This window comes from Hippocampus guttulatus, chromosome 1, assembly GCF_054856545.1.
Source record: "Hippocampus guttulatus isolate MCC_2025c chromosome 1, RoL_Hgut_1.0, whole genome shotgun sequence".
Classification (NCBI taxonomy): Eukaryota; Metazoa; Chordata; class Actinopteri; order Syngnathiformes; family Syngnathidae; genus Hippocampus; species Hippocampus guttulatus.
The window spans coordinates 14,639,360-14,653,933 of NC_141261.1; the positions used below are offsets into that span (position 1 = coordinate 14,639,360).

Genomic DNA, 14,574 nt, shown 5'->3' on the forward strand with positions numbered 1-14,574 from the left:
CACATTATGTGGTTCATACCTGACCTATTGTGTGGAAACAGCGCGAGACTCGATCCATATATTTGATTACTTCTTACTCCCTTTTGAACATATACTATGTTTAAACGATGACGATTAATGTGCTTTTTTGTTTAAATATTTTTTTTTAACTTTGTATTACAATATACAGTATTATCTGTTTATACTGCATGTTCAATTAATAAACAAACGAGACACCCATCGGCAGATTGAGACTTCTCGCGGTATCATTTCGAACGAGAGCTCGACGAGAATGGAGTTGTGATTGGCTAGAGCGAAATCAAAGCGACGCTACGATTGGGGAAGAGCTGAAGGGAGATCGCACGAAACGCACGGTCCGATTGGTCATTCAGAGGCAAGTCGTGACGTCACTGGAATGCGTTGCCGAAGTGGTAGGTTCGCCTTATGTTTTGTTGTGGGGGGAAACGGAATTTCCATTCTTTTTGCGCTGAGATTCTACGGGACAACAGATTTGACATCCGCCAGGGGCAGGTCGGTTGACGCGAGGCTGGAATACGTCGCCGTGAAAGAACAAGCAATACAATTAGCCTGTTCGCTGTTAGCCGCATCATTGTTTTCAAAGGGAAACGACTGTAACTGGATTGCTTTATTCATTCCGATTTCACAGGGTGATTAATCATAATTACACCGTGTTCTGTTTCGGCCAATAAATCAAGCTTTGGCCAGGAAGTACACATTGATGGTGTTAGTAATAGATCAATAGTTCTGCAATCAGGTTCAGTTTTTTGTTAAATATTGGATCAATATCCCTCCCCAGCTTTCCAAATGCATTTTCTTTGGTGATACTGTTAAAAGAACGAACCAATATAAATCCTCTCTAAACTTTTTCCACCATTGATTTGACCCACAACCCGTACCTGGTTGCATAAGTGTGCACACCTAGTATGACCGCAAATGTGGCTGTGTTCAGAATCAACCAACAATCACATGCAAACACGTGCTACATGGTTGTGAGCGCACACCCGTCGCGATTGAAAGTGCCTCTTAATAACCCCAAATCAAGTTAAGATGTTCGAGTAGGCTTTCCCTGACATGTTTTTCTGCTTTCCAAAATAAGGGTTTGTGTTAACGTTTGACTGCCGTTTGGAACCAATCATAATTTCCCCCACATTGACTATGTTCTAGCTGAAAAAAAACATCTTGTTTACGGTTTGGAATCAGGGCCAGAAAGTTTCAAAAAAAATAAAAAATAAAACCTGAACGGGGACAATGTGTTCTGGTCTGACCCTTTGTCCCCCTTTTTGTTTTGACTAAGAATTGAATTTTTTTTTTAAATCCTACTCGTACGCTGAATTGTACAAGCCATTTCAGCGCACTAATAGAATAACTATTATACAAGTTTCACTACTGCCTTTGAGTGAGTAGATTATTAGTGAGTTCAAGCTGTGTACTCGTTGACATCTGTGCATTACTTGTGACAACATTCTACTACCGGTAGTTCTCTAGTGCTTCACTGTTAGTACTCGTAGCACGCATGAAGTAGTTCAGTATTGTCTCACTGGCAACATGTATTCATTCTACCAGTGTGCTCGAGTGTCTTTCAGCGACGAATAAGAGGATACTAGTACACAGACACTGGGCGCTAGTAGAGTCGAGGGCGTTGTGGTTGAACGAATGACGTCTTACTCGTGAGGCAAACTGCACTAGTTCACAGCTGTGAAGCACCTGTTGTCATTCTAAAGTTCTACGAGTTAGCAATATCACCTCGTGGTTCATGCACATGCTCACTCGTGCCTGCACAATGAAAGGCACTCGTAGGATATGAAATCAATTCTCAAAATAGCTTTCTGGATCTGTTTCCCACCATGCAGCCATGTCAGTCATCCAACAACCTCGAGGGGAAGCGGGCGGCGGCGTGGCCGCCCACCTCCAGTGTCCCCTCTGCGGCAGTTTTGCCAAAAGTCACGCCTATCAGCTGTCGCACATCGCCTTCGCCCATCCCACCTACTTGGACGGCGTGGCGATGGGTCGCCTCGGCAACGTCGTGATGTACCAGAACGGCGTCCATTTGTTCCACTGCGCCGAGTGCTTCTTCACCAGCCGCGACTTCAACAAACTCTATCAGCACATCATCGCCAAACACTGCTTGGACGAGGCGGCAGTGGCGGCCGCGGTGGGAGGAGCGGCCGACACGGAGGACAACGGGAGCGAAAAGGGGGACAAGGAAGCAGACGAGGAAGCGAAGGAAGCAGACGAGGAAGCGAAGGAAGCAGACGAGGAAGCGAAGGAAGCAGACGAGGAAGCGAAGGAAGCAGATGAGGAAGTAAAGGAGGAAATGAAGGAAGTCAAGAAAGTAGACAAGGACCCAAAGGAAGCCAACGAGGAGGATGAGGCAACTCCTCCGAGACCCATCGGCGGCGTGGAGGTGAAGGATGAAGACGGCACGTCTGAGAGGTCAATCAGCGACGCGGATGAAAGCGTGTTGCTCTTCGATGGCGACATGTACCACTGCCTGATTTGCGGCTGCTGGAAAAACAAGCTGAAAGGTTCGGCCATCACCCACGTGGTGCGAAAACATAGCATCCCCAGGGCATTCACCTCCCAGAGGATCCGACTGGATGACCTCGCTCCAAATTCCGCCTTGACACCCAAACGGCATCCGAGCGGCGGTGCGGAGGAAGAGGAAGAGGACGGCCTGAGCGCCGACCTTCTGAAAGAAGAAATGAAGGCGATGGACAAAGTGGTCCACTTTCGCTCCAATCGCTACGTCTGCGTCCTATGCGGCTGGAAGACCAAAATGAAAGGTGAGGCCCCAGAGTGGGGATCTCTCATCCGTTCTTTCCATTTTCAATTGGGGGGAAAAAGTGACTGATTACAGTAATCACTCGTTTATCGCGGTTAATGGGCCCAAAACCACCCGCGATAAACGAAAATCCGTGAAGTAGCGACCAATTAACATATACATTAAAAAAAAAGCCCCACGTGGGCCTTTGCGCTTGAGCAGAGCGCACTAACACACACACACACATACACACAGGCCAGGATCCCACAGCTGCAGCAGACGTGTTTATGATTAGTCAATTAAGGACTTTCACTGCTTCTCACGGACCCCGCGATGCACCAAAGCCGCGATAAACGAACCGCGAAATAGCGAGGGATCACTGTATTCAGTTTTAAGGATGTCCAAATCATACTTTTTTTGGCAGTACGCTATGATTTCAAACCAAACCGTCATCGTCACTTTGTCATCGTTATTTTAAACCGTGCCTCTTTCACCCACAATTTTAGGATCGACAGATCTGCTTTTTGGACTATTTACGGCGTCACAGCACAAGCTAAACTAAAACAAAGATCGCACTCTGTCTCATATACAGTATGTCCGGCATTTGTGACCCAAACTGGAATATATCTGCAAAATTTAACAGAAAACCTGAAGGCTTACCGGTATATACAAATCGATACACACATAAAATATGAGACTCCCACAAAGATTGTAGATTTCTGTTGTCACAGCAACCAAGCGCCAGCGCATCTGCAAAGTTGTGAAGTGTAAACAGTGTTGATATTTGATTTTAATTCCACTGGAGACAAAGCATAAAGTGTACATTTGTCGTGATCGGCATATTTGTGGCAGACAGACGTTGCATTTGTGACGCTGCTAAATGACCTCACGCCATTTAGCAGCAGTAATAATGCTGTCCATCATGACCGCAAAATATTTCAACCTCCTCCCTCTTGGATGGAATTTCGAGTGACGAGTGCTAGCATGTAAACGGGGGATCCTGGGAACATGCAAGAGAGGAATGAGCGGAGCCCCCATAGTCAATGCAGTCCATTTGAAGCAACCCCGCTATCTTTTCACCCGCGTGGAAACAAAAACAAAAAAACGCCAGACACGCGGCGTGTATTTTCATCAAATGACTATCAGTCAAGAGGAGAGCAGCAGCATTATGGACCAACTGGACACACTTCACGGAGGGTTGGCTGACTCCACAAAGTAAAATGCGTGACGGTAATGGAGCCGAGATGTGACGAAAGCATGAACGGCTGTTTCCAAGTGCTCACCAAAGAAAGGAGAGGCTTGATTTAAATGTTCGATTCCTCCGCACCGTTGTGTGTAAGTTCAAAGGTCGCAACTTGAACGTGACACTCACCGACGTGTTTGCCGTGCAGGTTTTGCCATCAGTCACGTGGTGCGTTGCCACGACGTGGAGCGTCCGTACGGTTGCAAAGACTGCACGGCCACGTTCTTCCTGCCCAGCCGACTCCAGCAGCACATCCGAGCGGCTCACCGGCCGGGACGCTACGCCTGCCCCTTCTGCAGCTTCAGGTCCCACTTCCTGGCTGGCTTCCGGAGACACTGCAGCCGATGCACCGCCCGCGAGGAAGGCGAAAGAGGAGTCGGGTTGCTGATGGGCGAGGAGGGGCGAGGGGCCCTGGTGGTCAAGGAGGAAAGCAAGGAGACCAGGGCAGGCCGGAAGAGAGCGCGGAGGCTGATTGAAGAGGCGGGGGATGAAGATGAGCTCATGTTCTAACGCGGGGCGAGAAAAAGACTGGACATACAGCCCGCCGACAGGCACAATTGATGCATTCCTTAGCCGTCACTTTTTCTACAATTAAAGTGTATTTAATCATTTATCTCATTCAATAATTGGTTGCATTTGTGAAGGTAAAGAAAAAAAAATAATGGAATGGAAATCAAATTTTGTAGTACAGCACAACGAAACTCAACGGTTTCAACCCGTCCAATCGAGAGAAAAAAAGAAAAAAATAAATAAAAAGACCAAAAGAGGGAGACAAGAACGGGTGACCGCTTCTGCGTCAGCTGGCGCATCGAATTTCTGAGATGAAAGAGCAAAACAAGGAAGGAGGAGGTCGCCGGCGAGTAAGATTAAGTAAAGCGAGTCGTAGAATTAATCAGCAATCCAATCGAAAATGAGCATGAATTCACGAAATTTCTAATGAATTGGGATGACCCGAGCCCCCCGTTTTTTCCATCCGGTCCCTCACCCACATCTCCTCATGATGGTCACGGGTGAGCTGGACCTTTTGTAGCTGACTTGAGGCAAGCGGTGGTGGTATACACCCTGGATTGGTCGCCCACCAGTACCAGTCGTAGGACTCTCAATCGAGAACACAAATCTTGTGAGAGGATGCCGTAGCATCCGCGCGCATGGCAGAGAGGCCGGATTCAAACCCTGAACCTCAAACTGTAATGCGGACACTTGCCCACTGTGCCGTTCTGTCCCATCCGTTTTAAAAATCGAATGTGGCCCTCGAGCACTTGAGTTTCTCCACCTGTTTTGCTTTCATTCGCCAACATTTCCTCCTCCTTCCTTTGTATTGCATGTGTGACAAGGAAACGTTTGCCAGTGTGTCAAGACGACCGGCCTTGGTGTTGAGGCGAGGCAGCGATGCAGATTTATTGATTTATCACAAACAAACAAAAACCCAAAGCCACCAATCGCAAAGCGATGTCACTCGGCCACGGAAAAGGCTAACAAATCTGCAATGATCTCACCGCGCTTCTCGCTAGCAAAAGGAAGTCACGGCGGGCGGAGATACGAGCCGTTTAAGCCGCCGCTGACGACGTGATCGAGTGCAACGTTTGTTCCGCCGCTCGAAACTAAATTGACACGGTTGACAATAGCCCCGGTTTGCAATAAAAAGCTCGGATCACACGAAAGCATTGCGGGATTGCCCCCCCCCTCCCCAAAACAAAAGGACTTGGCGTATCGCGGCGGCGACAACAGAATTCTGTTCCGGTTGCTGCAAGCCAAAGAGTTCAGACGGGCCAAAATACAAGTGAGGCTACACCATCTCCTTCGCTCGAAATCTTTCAAACGTCAAACAAGCGCCGTCAAAGCTGTGCGAGATGAGACGAGCCGCAAGGCGACAAGATCGCCCCGATGGCTCCGGGGGGGCCCCCCACACACACACAATCCACCATCGGCCAAAAACAATGACCGAGCGTCCGGCTGGTTTCCGCAGCAACGCCGCGCCGCAAACCTCAAACGTGTCGGGGGCACCACGCTCCCTCCAGGGCGGCCATGTTGAGTCCCCTCAGACCGGGATAGTCGTCTTCATCGCCGTTGCCGCGGTTGCTCCCGTCGCGGCCCTTCAAGCCCGACGCGTAATCGCTCGACTCCTGACGGAGGAATGAAGGGGCCGGGGCTTTGATGAATATTCAATTTCCTGTCCTGTGTGTCACTTCCTGTTAACTCACTGTCCGCAACGCGGGCTCTCTGAATGGCGGACACACCATCTGGAAGCGAGGGATTGCTACGTTGAAGACTTCCTTGTTGTCTGAGGCAAGAAAGAAAATACACGGAAGAAAATAAATAGCGATAGCTCAACATTTTATGGACTCGCTGGCAAGTACACAAGGCCTGCCGGTCGAACGGAAAGTCTCATAGCCTGCTGAAATACTCTCGCGTGCTCGGATACGTGTGCATGTTCCAGTCGGGTCTTGTAGTTGTTTTCGTGCTGCGTGTGGGCAGAAATAGATCACGCGTTTGTGTGAACCGAATGTTTTAACAGACTGCCAGTGGGGGGAAAAAAAAAAGGTCAGTACTGTTCGCGCTTCGCTCGTGCGTCAGTGTTTCTGTTGTGTGAGAGTGAAAAACAATTCAGTGGCGTGAGAGCCTTTCAGTGGCGTGTATGAGAGCATTTCAGTTGCGTGTGTTTCACTTTTAATTGTGTCAGTCTGAGAGTGTTTTATTTGCGAGTGAAAAACAATTCGGTGCGTTTCAGTCGGATGTCAAAGTGGCTCAGTTGTGTGGTGAGCAAAAGGAATGTCATGTGCGAGAGCATTTCAGGTGTGTAAGTTTTGGGAGGATGGAAGCATTTCATCGGTGTGTGAGTGAAAAACTATTCATTAATACGAGTGTCGCAGGAGTGTTTGTGAAACACGGGGGGGGGGGGGGTGTCAATCGTGCGTGAGTGTTTCAGTCGTGTGAGGGAGCCTATCAGTTGCTTTTGTGTTTTAATTTCAGTAGTTTGTGAGAGAGCGTTTCAAGAGTCTCTCAGGTGAAAACAATGTGCGTAGCGCGTGAGAGAGTATTTCAGTCATGAATGGAAGCAAAAGCAAAACAAAAATCCGGCCAGAGCGTGACAGAACACTTCCGTTGTGTATATGAGAGCGTTTCAAAATCGAGCATGAGAGTGTTTCAGTCAGAGCGCGAGAGTGAGAGAGAGTGCGTCAGCATTTTATAAGACTGAACAATTTCAGTCAGTCCAAAAAGCCTGCAGAGTGCAAATGTTTTCTCCGAATGTGAGAGCATTTCGTTGTGCACGTGAGAGAGATATTTTTTTGCGTGAGCTTCTCGAATTGTCTTACCAAGTCTGTGGAAGGTGTAGTGTCCCTCCATGTACTCGGATGGCGTGGAGAAAGTCGTGCAGCTGGCATACTCGTGAACTTTTCCCGGCGTCATGACCGGAAACTCTCCTGCTCTCATACACAAACGCACACTTAATCGCTTGCCTCCCCCAAGCAGAGTCGACCCACGCCCCCCGGCGAGTCGAGCAGCGTACCGACCACGCCGGGCCCCTGCACCTCCTCCACGTTGCCGTCGGACGTGGTGATTTTCCAGTAGCGGCTGTCCAGCTGGCAGGCCACCTCGGGCGGCGCGCCGCTCGCCATCTCGATTCTGAGCGGCACACATTTGGCCGGTCAGCGGCGGGGCGGGGCGGCCGGCGCTGAGCTGACGCACCTTACCTGATGCGGTAAGTGAAGAAAAAGTGCGGCGGGTGGACGGAGGAGAGCTCGGGCAGGAAGGAGGTGGAAACGGAGACGGTGATATCCCCGGTGGTGGTCACGCAGCTTTTGTCGTGCACGTACCTGCGGGGAGTGACTTAAAGTTAAACACAACCGAACTAGCCAGTAATTCTTTCGTGTCGCACTCGTGGGGGCCTGTCGTCACATTACTCTCGCGGTACACTCACTGCTCTAAACAACTCCAGACACATCGCTCTCGCTTTTGGAAAATAGCATCTCTCTACCTGCGACATTTGTAGTCTAAGCAGGGCACGTCGGTAGGATTGTACTTTCGGACGCTGCAGAGAATCCGTTTTTTTTTTGGGGGGGGGGGGGATCTCTTTCTGTTCCCCAAAACTCCCAATAGTTCTCTTGGATGTAAATGCATCCTAAATTATAGAAGAGGTGGAAAAGGTCCTCCACTAAATTGCCGTTGTTGTTCCTCCAGATGAGAAAGAACACACACCTGGGTTCAGTGTTGACAAATGTACCCATTGGGAGCTTTTTTTTTTTGTGCTGTCTCTGAAACACTCTAAAATGCCTCCACAGTCCTGTCGAAATAGGAAAGTAGTACCCGAAGACGGGGCAGCCCGGTAGTCCAGTGGTTAGCACGTCGACTTCACAGTGCAGAGGTACCGGGTTCAATTCCAGCTCCGGCCTCCCTGTGTGGAGTTTGCATGTTCTCCCCGGGCCTGTGTGGGTTTTCTCCGGGTACTCCGGTTTCCTCCCACATTCCAAAAACATGCATGGCAGGCTGATTGGTCACTCTAAATTGTCCCTAGGTGTGAGTGAGGGCGTGCATGGTTGTTCGTCTCTGTGTGCCCTGCGATTGGCTGGCTACCAATTCGGGGTGTCCCCCGCCTACTGCCCGAAGACAGCTGGGATAGGCTGCAGCACCCCCGCGACCCTAGTGAGGATGAAGCGGTTCGGAAGATGAATGAATGAATACCCGAAGACGTGTCAAGGATGTCCGTGTTGAAGTGACGCATCTTGTTTGAAATGATTTTAAAAGTGATTCACAATCGAATATATTTTCAGCTGACAATGAATTAATGGAGGCAATTATTAAGCTTTTGGGGGATGGTGGGGGAATCAATGACTTTTTAGGGGGGGGGGGGGGTTGCTATTCGCAGCAGAGCGCAGACCCCAAGACCTCCAGATAGCATGAGATTGCGTACCTGAAGATCTGGTCTCGGATGATCGGGTACTCGCCCGTGACCACGTTGTTGACGTAGGTGGTGAACCACTCCAAAAAGGAGGAACCTGAACACATCCGGTACACACTTGTTTCTTTTTCACAAAAACAGCGTGTGGACACGTGTGGGGGGGCGGGAGGGCGTAGTAACATGAAACCCACCTGTGATAAACATGTCTATGACGGAGGGATCCTGGGCTGTCTGATCCTGACAGAGAGAGAAAAGTGACAATGACACAAGCAGCCATGATGTAACACTCCCCTCCCTTTTTTTTGGGGGGGGGGGGGGGTCCTGCTGGCATGAAGGTTGTACAAACAGGGCAGGGGTAGAAGCTCTCAAACTTGCGGCGCCCTTCGGTGTGCTCCAGGGCCATGTATTGGCTGAGGCCCGTGTGGAAGCAAAACGTGAGCGGAAGGCAGCGCCTCATCCCCTTCTTCTGCTGGAACCCCCCCGCCGCCGTCTCCACGTCCAGCAGCACCTCCGAGCGGTAGTGATTGGACAGCGACATGCTGCCCATCAGCCTGAAGGGGACACGCAAGGACACAAAGGCATGAGGACGCACGCAGCCATAATACGCACACACGCGCGCATCCAGGCAAGCGGCGCAGGACGCAGACGCTCAGGAAGACGTACGCACCAGAACATACGGACCGGAACTCACACCCACAGACATACACTCAAAAGGGACATACAGTGAAACTCCTCTACAACGAAACCTACATGGGCGAAAATACCTCCTAGTGTGAAAAAATGTTCATGCATGAAAGCCATTCCCACTTTTCTGCTCCGCCTACAACGAAAAGGACCCCCCCCCCCCCGTTCCGTTATACGAAATCTTTATCTCTGCTCTTGCCTCGCAACGAGATTCACTACAATGAAAACAAGCCTTCCGCAAAAGTCTAATCCAACAGCGACCTCTACTGCTTCATTCGGAAACGGCAAGAGCAACCACCACACTGGTTTACACATGCGCAGGAGTACAGGAAGTATTTGTTTCAGACGTAGCACGAACGTCGCATTGCTAAAATGGCGACAAAACAGACCTTTGCAGACCAAGGAGTTAAGAAAAGGAAAGCATTCACGCTTGAAGACAGGATAAAAGTAATACAAATGAAAGATGGAGGAAGCAAAGTAAAAGACATCATGCAAGAAATTGATGTAAGTGAAAGTGAATGCTGATCGTAAATTTCGCCGTATCTTTCGCTTTTTTTTTTCTTTCTACACTGGCTATATGAAGTGTCAAATAAGTGTATGCTCATACTTGTGCACTATGGGAATAAAAATAAAAAGTACATACCTGTATATACCATTTTGGTGTGTGTTCGTGTTTACATCTGAGATAAAATTTGCTACAGTGAAAAGCCCCCTGTTGTGAAAAATTTCTTGCTGCAAACATGATTTTGTTGTAGATTTTGTTTGTTGTATATGTTAAATTGCTCCATGTACAGCACTTTGTATGCAGCGATGGCTGTTTGAAAGTGCTCTATAAATACAGTTGAGTTGAGGAGTTTCACTGTACTGCGACATATGCACAAGGACACGCATGCGCACGTGCACGACGCAGCTGCGAACATACTGACCCTGGGATGACCAGCATCTGGCCATTGTGGATGCGGTATGAGCAACGGTAGTCGTCCGGAAGGCGGCAGCCGATCTGAGCCTCGATGCTGCCCAGCTCTGCCTCGGTGGCACCTTCTGGACCGCCAAACAAACAGAAAGGGGGAACCCAACATGAGGTAGCAAGGACGACAAACGCTAAGGGTGGATTTGCAGTAAGCCGTCGGCGATGACTGATGAGCCGAGGAGCCACCTTGCCTGGGGCTTTATGCCGCCCGGCGGGGTCGCCCATGCTGAAATAAGTCTTCGGGTGGGTTAGAAAAAAACAAACTGAGACACTTTGTGAGACAGTCACAGGAATGTGAATGTCATGAGTTTAGTTTCGTGTGTTTTTGCCGCTTTGTTCACACACAGAATCACATAGTCGACACGCTTGCATTCAGGGTACTTTCATAACATCGGGAAACATGCCGCACCGCTCCGCACATTCATTGCTTTTTTTTTTTTTCCAACGACGGTGTTTTAAAGAATCGAGAGAATGAAAACTTGAAATCACGATTCCATTTTGATGAATGGTCCAGCCCTAGTATGCGGTAGATTGCAAAGTTTGAATAATATGGGGGTGCGAATGCAATGAGAGCGTCTCATGACATCACCCTTAAGTGACGCGATCATTCGTGGACATCTCTGCCGCAGGAAATTGGTCAGCTGTTCCCAGGCTCTTTTCAACACAGAGTAGTACTGGATGTAGCGGCCCAGGTCATCGTAGTACTCCCTGAAGAGGTTGAACCAGGACCGCCCGCTCTGCACCCGCTCCGAGCTAAAAATCGAAGCACATTTCAACAAAACTTGTGCAGGTCAACAACAACCAAGTAGGGCTGCACAATTTAGCACATTACCAAACCTAAGTGGCTGATACCATGCCTCATTGCACCCCCCCCCCCCCAAAAAAAATCTGAGGAATACAACCAGGCGGATTTTGATTTGAAAGAAACTTACTGTACTTGTTGATGGTGATGGCGCAACACAAAATCTCAAATTTTAGGCCAATCGGAGCAGGGCCCACCGAATTTGAATTAGACTGGCAAAAAGGGGCGTGGCTTCAAACCCTTACAACTACTCCAGGTCATTCTTCAGAAAGTGTCATTGGAAAGGGAATTCAACAAGGAATCCAAATCGGCAATCATTTAGAAGATTGGTGCATAAATTAGTAACTTGACCTTATGAGATTTTGCATTGCGCCATGACTGGCAACCAGTACAGCAAGTTTCATTAACATCAAGATTTGTATTGGTTAAATCCACTGAGTAATTTGGCATGGAATTACCCAAGTATGTATTTGTTCATATTGTTTCTCTGGAAGTTGATGCAAGTTGATGCAGCAAAAAAAAAAAAAAAAAAACTTTCAAAGCTTGTGTAACTTACTCTGTGAGCAGCCAGTGTTTGGAGCACAGCGACCTCCACAGCGGATTGTGTTTGGACAACTCATTCAGCCTCCTGTTGGTGGAACTGATGCTGTAGACCAAGCACACATGCAAACACATTCAGAAATTGCATTAGTTTGAATAGCAAAGTGGTGGTAAAAAAGTCGCAATAAGATTCAACTTCATAACTGTACTTGAGTGCGCATTTCTAATATCTGTACTTTGCTTCAGAATAGCACTGTGAACTCAGAGTCCTTTTTTTCCCCGACTTCGCAACTCAGAGCTCCCAGTTCAAAGACTTTTCCTAGTCAGAAGTGGGAAACGTCCGACTTCCCACCTTCCTCGAATGCAGCATAAGAGTGGCAAACTTTTAGCCAGTCAGAATGACTGAGCAACATTTGTGGGCCATAGAAACTTGTTTATGCTTATCGCCTTTGGCTTTTGTTCAATAAAATGATTAAATTAAATTGAGTCTGCATAGGAATGTTGTTGTGTAAGGCAGTTTACAGTAAGACACATTATCCTCTTTTCTGGAGTGGGAGAAGCAAGATAGTCCCATTCCGTGGGGTTGCATCTAAAATTCACTGCGTTTACTACACCACTTTTCTATTTAACATGATATCAGCGTTGAGTCAACACACAAACCAGTCCAGACGTTTCCACAAGCATCTACTTCAACTGCAGTAGGGGTGGGAGTACTTTTGCAACCTCTTCATAGTCGGTCATGGCTGGCTAAAGTAATGAAACCATGACATGTTCGTCTTTTGCATTAAAGTTCAGCACCTCGTAATCGGCTCCGTTTTTACTGTTTGTTGTAATAAGACACAAACATTCTTTTAATCAACCGCTGTCGTTGCTGATTTCATAACTTGACAAGTTGGCTGGCAAAATGCTAACTGTTGTTGTTAGCCGTCTTCGCTGCACGGGACCTCTTTACTTTCCGCTCGTCTTCGGCAAGAAACATCACTACCGCCTTGTATGTGCGGTGGCCGGAAGAAGCGGTCGGTATCTTATACTCACTGGACCAAGTCTCGAAAGTCAAGGAAGGACAATATGTGCAGCAGCGGGTCCGAAGGTAGCAACTCCATTCGAAACTCGGTCGCCATTGTTGACAATCTTTTTCTTCTTCTCCTCCTCCACGGCCAAGTCAACTGTTGGCAAATCATTTTAAGGTGCGGTGTCGCCCTCATCTGGACGATAGAACCACCTACAAAAAAAACAGGACGACAGATGGGTCTGGAGTTTATCATGGCAGATGGTGAAAAGAAGGTTCGCCGCCCATTAGAAAAAATAATCCCCTTGCGAGAGAGCGTCCCTTTCCCTTCGAATTCGAAGATAACCGTAGCAAGCGCAAGGCGGCATTGTTTTTCATGTAGTTTTAATACTTAGCATCAAATGTGTCAAAATACTCACACTTGAGCATATGTACGATGTAAAAAAAAAAGGGTAAAACAAGTAGTTCTTGGTAAACACCTGAACACGAACAAAAACAGTACAAGTACAAAAATAAAAACGAAACTTTAATACCAGTTATACCATTTTTTTTTCACAACTTGGCGCAATGACATGGTTTTCCTCTTTTATTAATTTACATCACGTGTGTTTTTATAATCAGTCACGAGCACGCGTTAGCTCGACTTGCTATCCGAAATGTTTATCCTGACGATTGTCGCGAGCGTGCTGGAGCGGTTTTCGGGCAAGTAGGCAGAGTACACTGAACTGGGTGCCAGCCAATCGCAGGGCACGCGTAGGTCATGCTATGAAAACAATTTGTTCATATACCTATGCTCATGTTGGGAACTGAGGTTTTGAAAAATGACGTCGGCAAAAACACACTTTGTGTATTTAAATTTTTTTTCCCAAGCCGAGGCTGAGCTTGACTTTTGATGTTATTAAAATAACTTAGTCCCATTTGCTAATTGTTCGAATTGAGTAAGAGGAACAACAAAAGCTACATTTTCTAAAAACAACTGAAAAACGCCTGGATTTCCTGCATAACATAACCATTCCCCATTCAAAGTCAAATCTTCAGTTGACCCAAGAAGCTTGTTGTCGGGATGTAAGAGGAAAATTAGAACCCGAATCTACTGGCTGTGAGGCTAACTATTTCACAATGCTTCATGATACGTGAGAAATAATGATCACTGAAGAGATTCCTCTGTCTTCTTGGGTCTTGCAACCATTGGCCAAATTTTCGAGCTGTGGGACGCACTGATTTTGTGGCTTTTGAATGCTCACATAAACCACTTGAATGAAGTGTAGTCCTTCCTGCCTTTTGCTCTCAGTATGCTCTCCTCTTTCCGTCAATATTTGCTCTTACGTGGGCTGATCGGACACTCGAGATAAAGTTGTTAAGGTTCAAGTGAGACAACGGAGGCTCTCCACTCTGTCTTTTATTTTCACCAAGGTTTATAAATGATGGAGATCACCTGGCTGCTTGATGGGAAAGTGAAGATGAGAACATAAGAGGGGCCTCTGAAGCTGAGCACTTATACTGTTGGCACATATAAAGAACTCGAGTACAAAAGTTCAGAAAGGTCACCGGGATGACAGAATGGGGGCGGCAGGTTGAAGATCATTTTGCAAGCCGTCTGTGTGGTTTCCTTTTTTTCCAGACAATTTTGGGTGTTGAGAAAAACTCTCGCTGATGGTTTCGTCTGTC

The 14,574-nt window shown here is 47.7% G+C and overlaps 2 protein-coding genes across 3 annotated transcripts; one reads left to right on the forward strand and one right to left on the reverse strand.

The window, feature by feature from the left end:
- The first annotated feature begins 383 nt into the window (after nt 1-383).
- Nucleotides 384-4,615, forward strand: LOC147210547 (uncharacterized). 2 transcript variants are annotated; one of them, XM_086112446.1, is made up of 3 exons: nt 384-410; nt 1,851-2,783; nt 4,153-4,615. In XM_086112446.1, the coding sequence occupies exons 1-3, from the start codon at nt 395-397 to the stop codon at nt 4,512-4,514; spliced, it is 1,311 nt and encodes a 436-aa protein (XP_085968572.1). In that variant the 5' UTR covers nt 384-394; the 3' UTR covers nt 4,515-4,615. The 2 variants fall into 2 exon arrangements, with proteins under 2 accessions (XP_085968572.1, XP_085968581.1); XM_086112455.1 differs by having other exon boundaries at nt 392-510.
- Nucleotides 4,616-5,375: 760 nt separating this feature from the next.
- fbxo3 (F-box protein 3) lies at nt 5,376-13,068 on the reverse strand. The gene is made up of 12 exons (XM_086112434.1): nt 12,933-13,068; nt 11,914-12,003; nt 11,145-11,308; nt 10,512-10,626; nt 9,248-9,452; nt 9,093-9,138; nt 8,914-8,998; nt 7,697-7,819; nt 7,513-7,628; nt 7,319-7,426; nt 6,206-6,285; nt 5,376-6,127 (listed from the first exon to the last, which is right to left on the reverse strand). The coding sequence occupies exons 1-12, from the start codon at nt 13,016-13,018 to the stop codon at nt 5,990-5,992; spliced, it is 1,356 nt and encodes a 451-aa protein (XP_085968560.1). The 5' UTR covers nt 13,019-13,068; the 3' UTR covers nt 5,376-5,989.
- Nucleotides 13,069-14,574: the final 1,506 nt, after the last annotated feature.

Excerpts from the sequence above, each read along its gene's own strand:
- LOC147210547 (XM_086112446.1), top strand. Across the intron at positions 2,784-4,152 it reads CTGGAAGACCAAAATGAAAG|GTTTTGCCATCAGTCACGTG; the intron begins GTGAGGCCCCAG and ends TTTGCCGTGCAG.
- fbxo3 (XM_086112434.1), bottom strand. The coding sequence starts at position 13,018 with ATGGCGACCGAGTTTCGAATGGAGTTGCTACCTTCGGACCCGCTGCTG. Across the intron at positions 12,004-12,932 it reads GACTTTCGAGACTTGGTCCA|CATCAGTTCCACCAACAGGA; the intron begins GTGAGTATAAGA and ends CTTGGTCTACAG. Across the intron at positions 6,286-7,318 it reads CTACACCTTCCACAGACTTG|ACAACAAGGAAGTCTTCAAC; the intron begins GTAAGACAATTC and ends TTCTTGCCTCAG.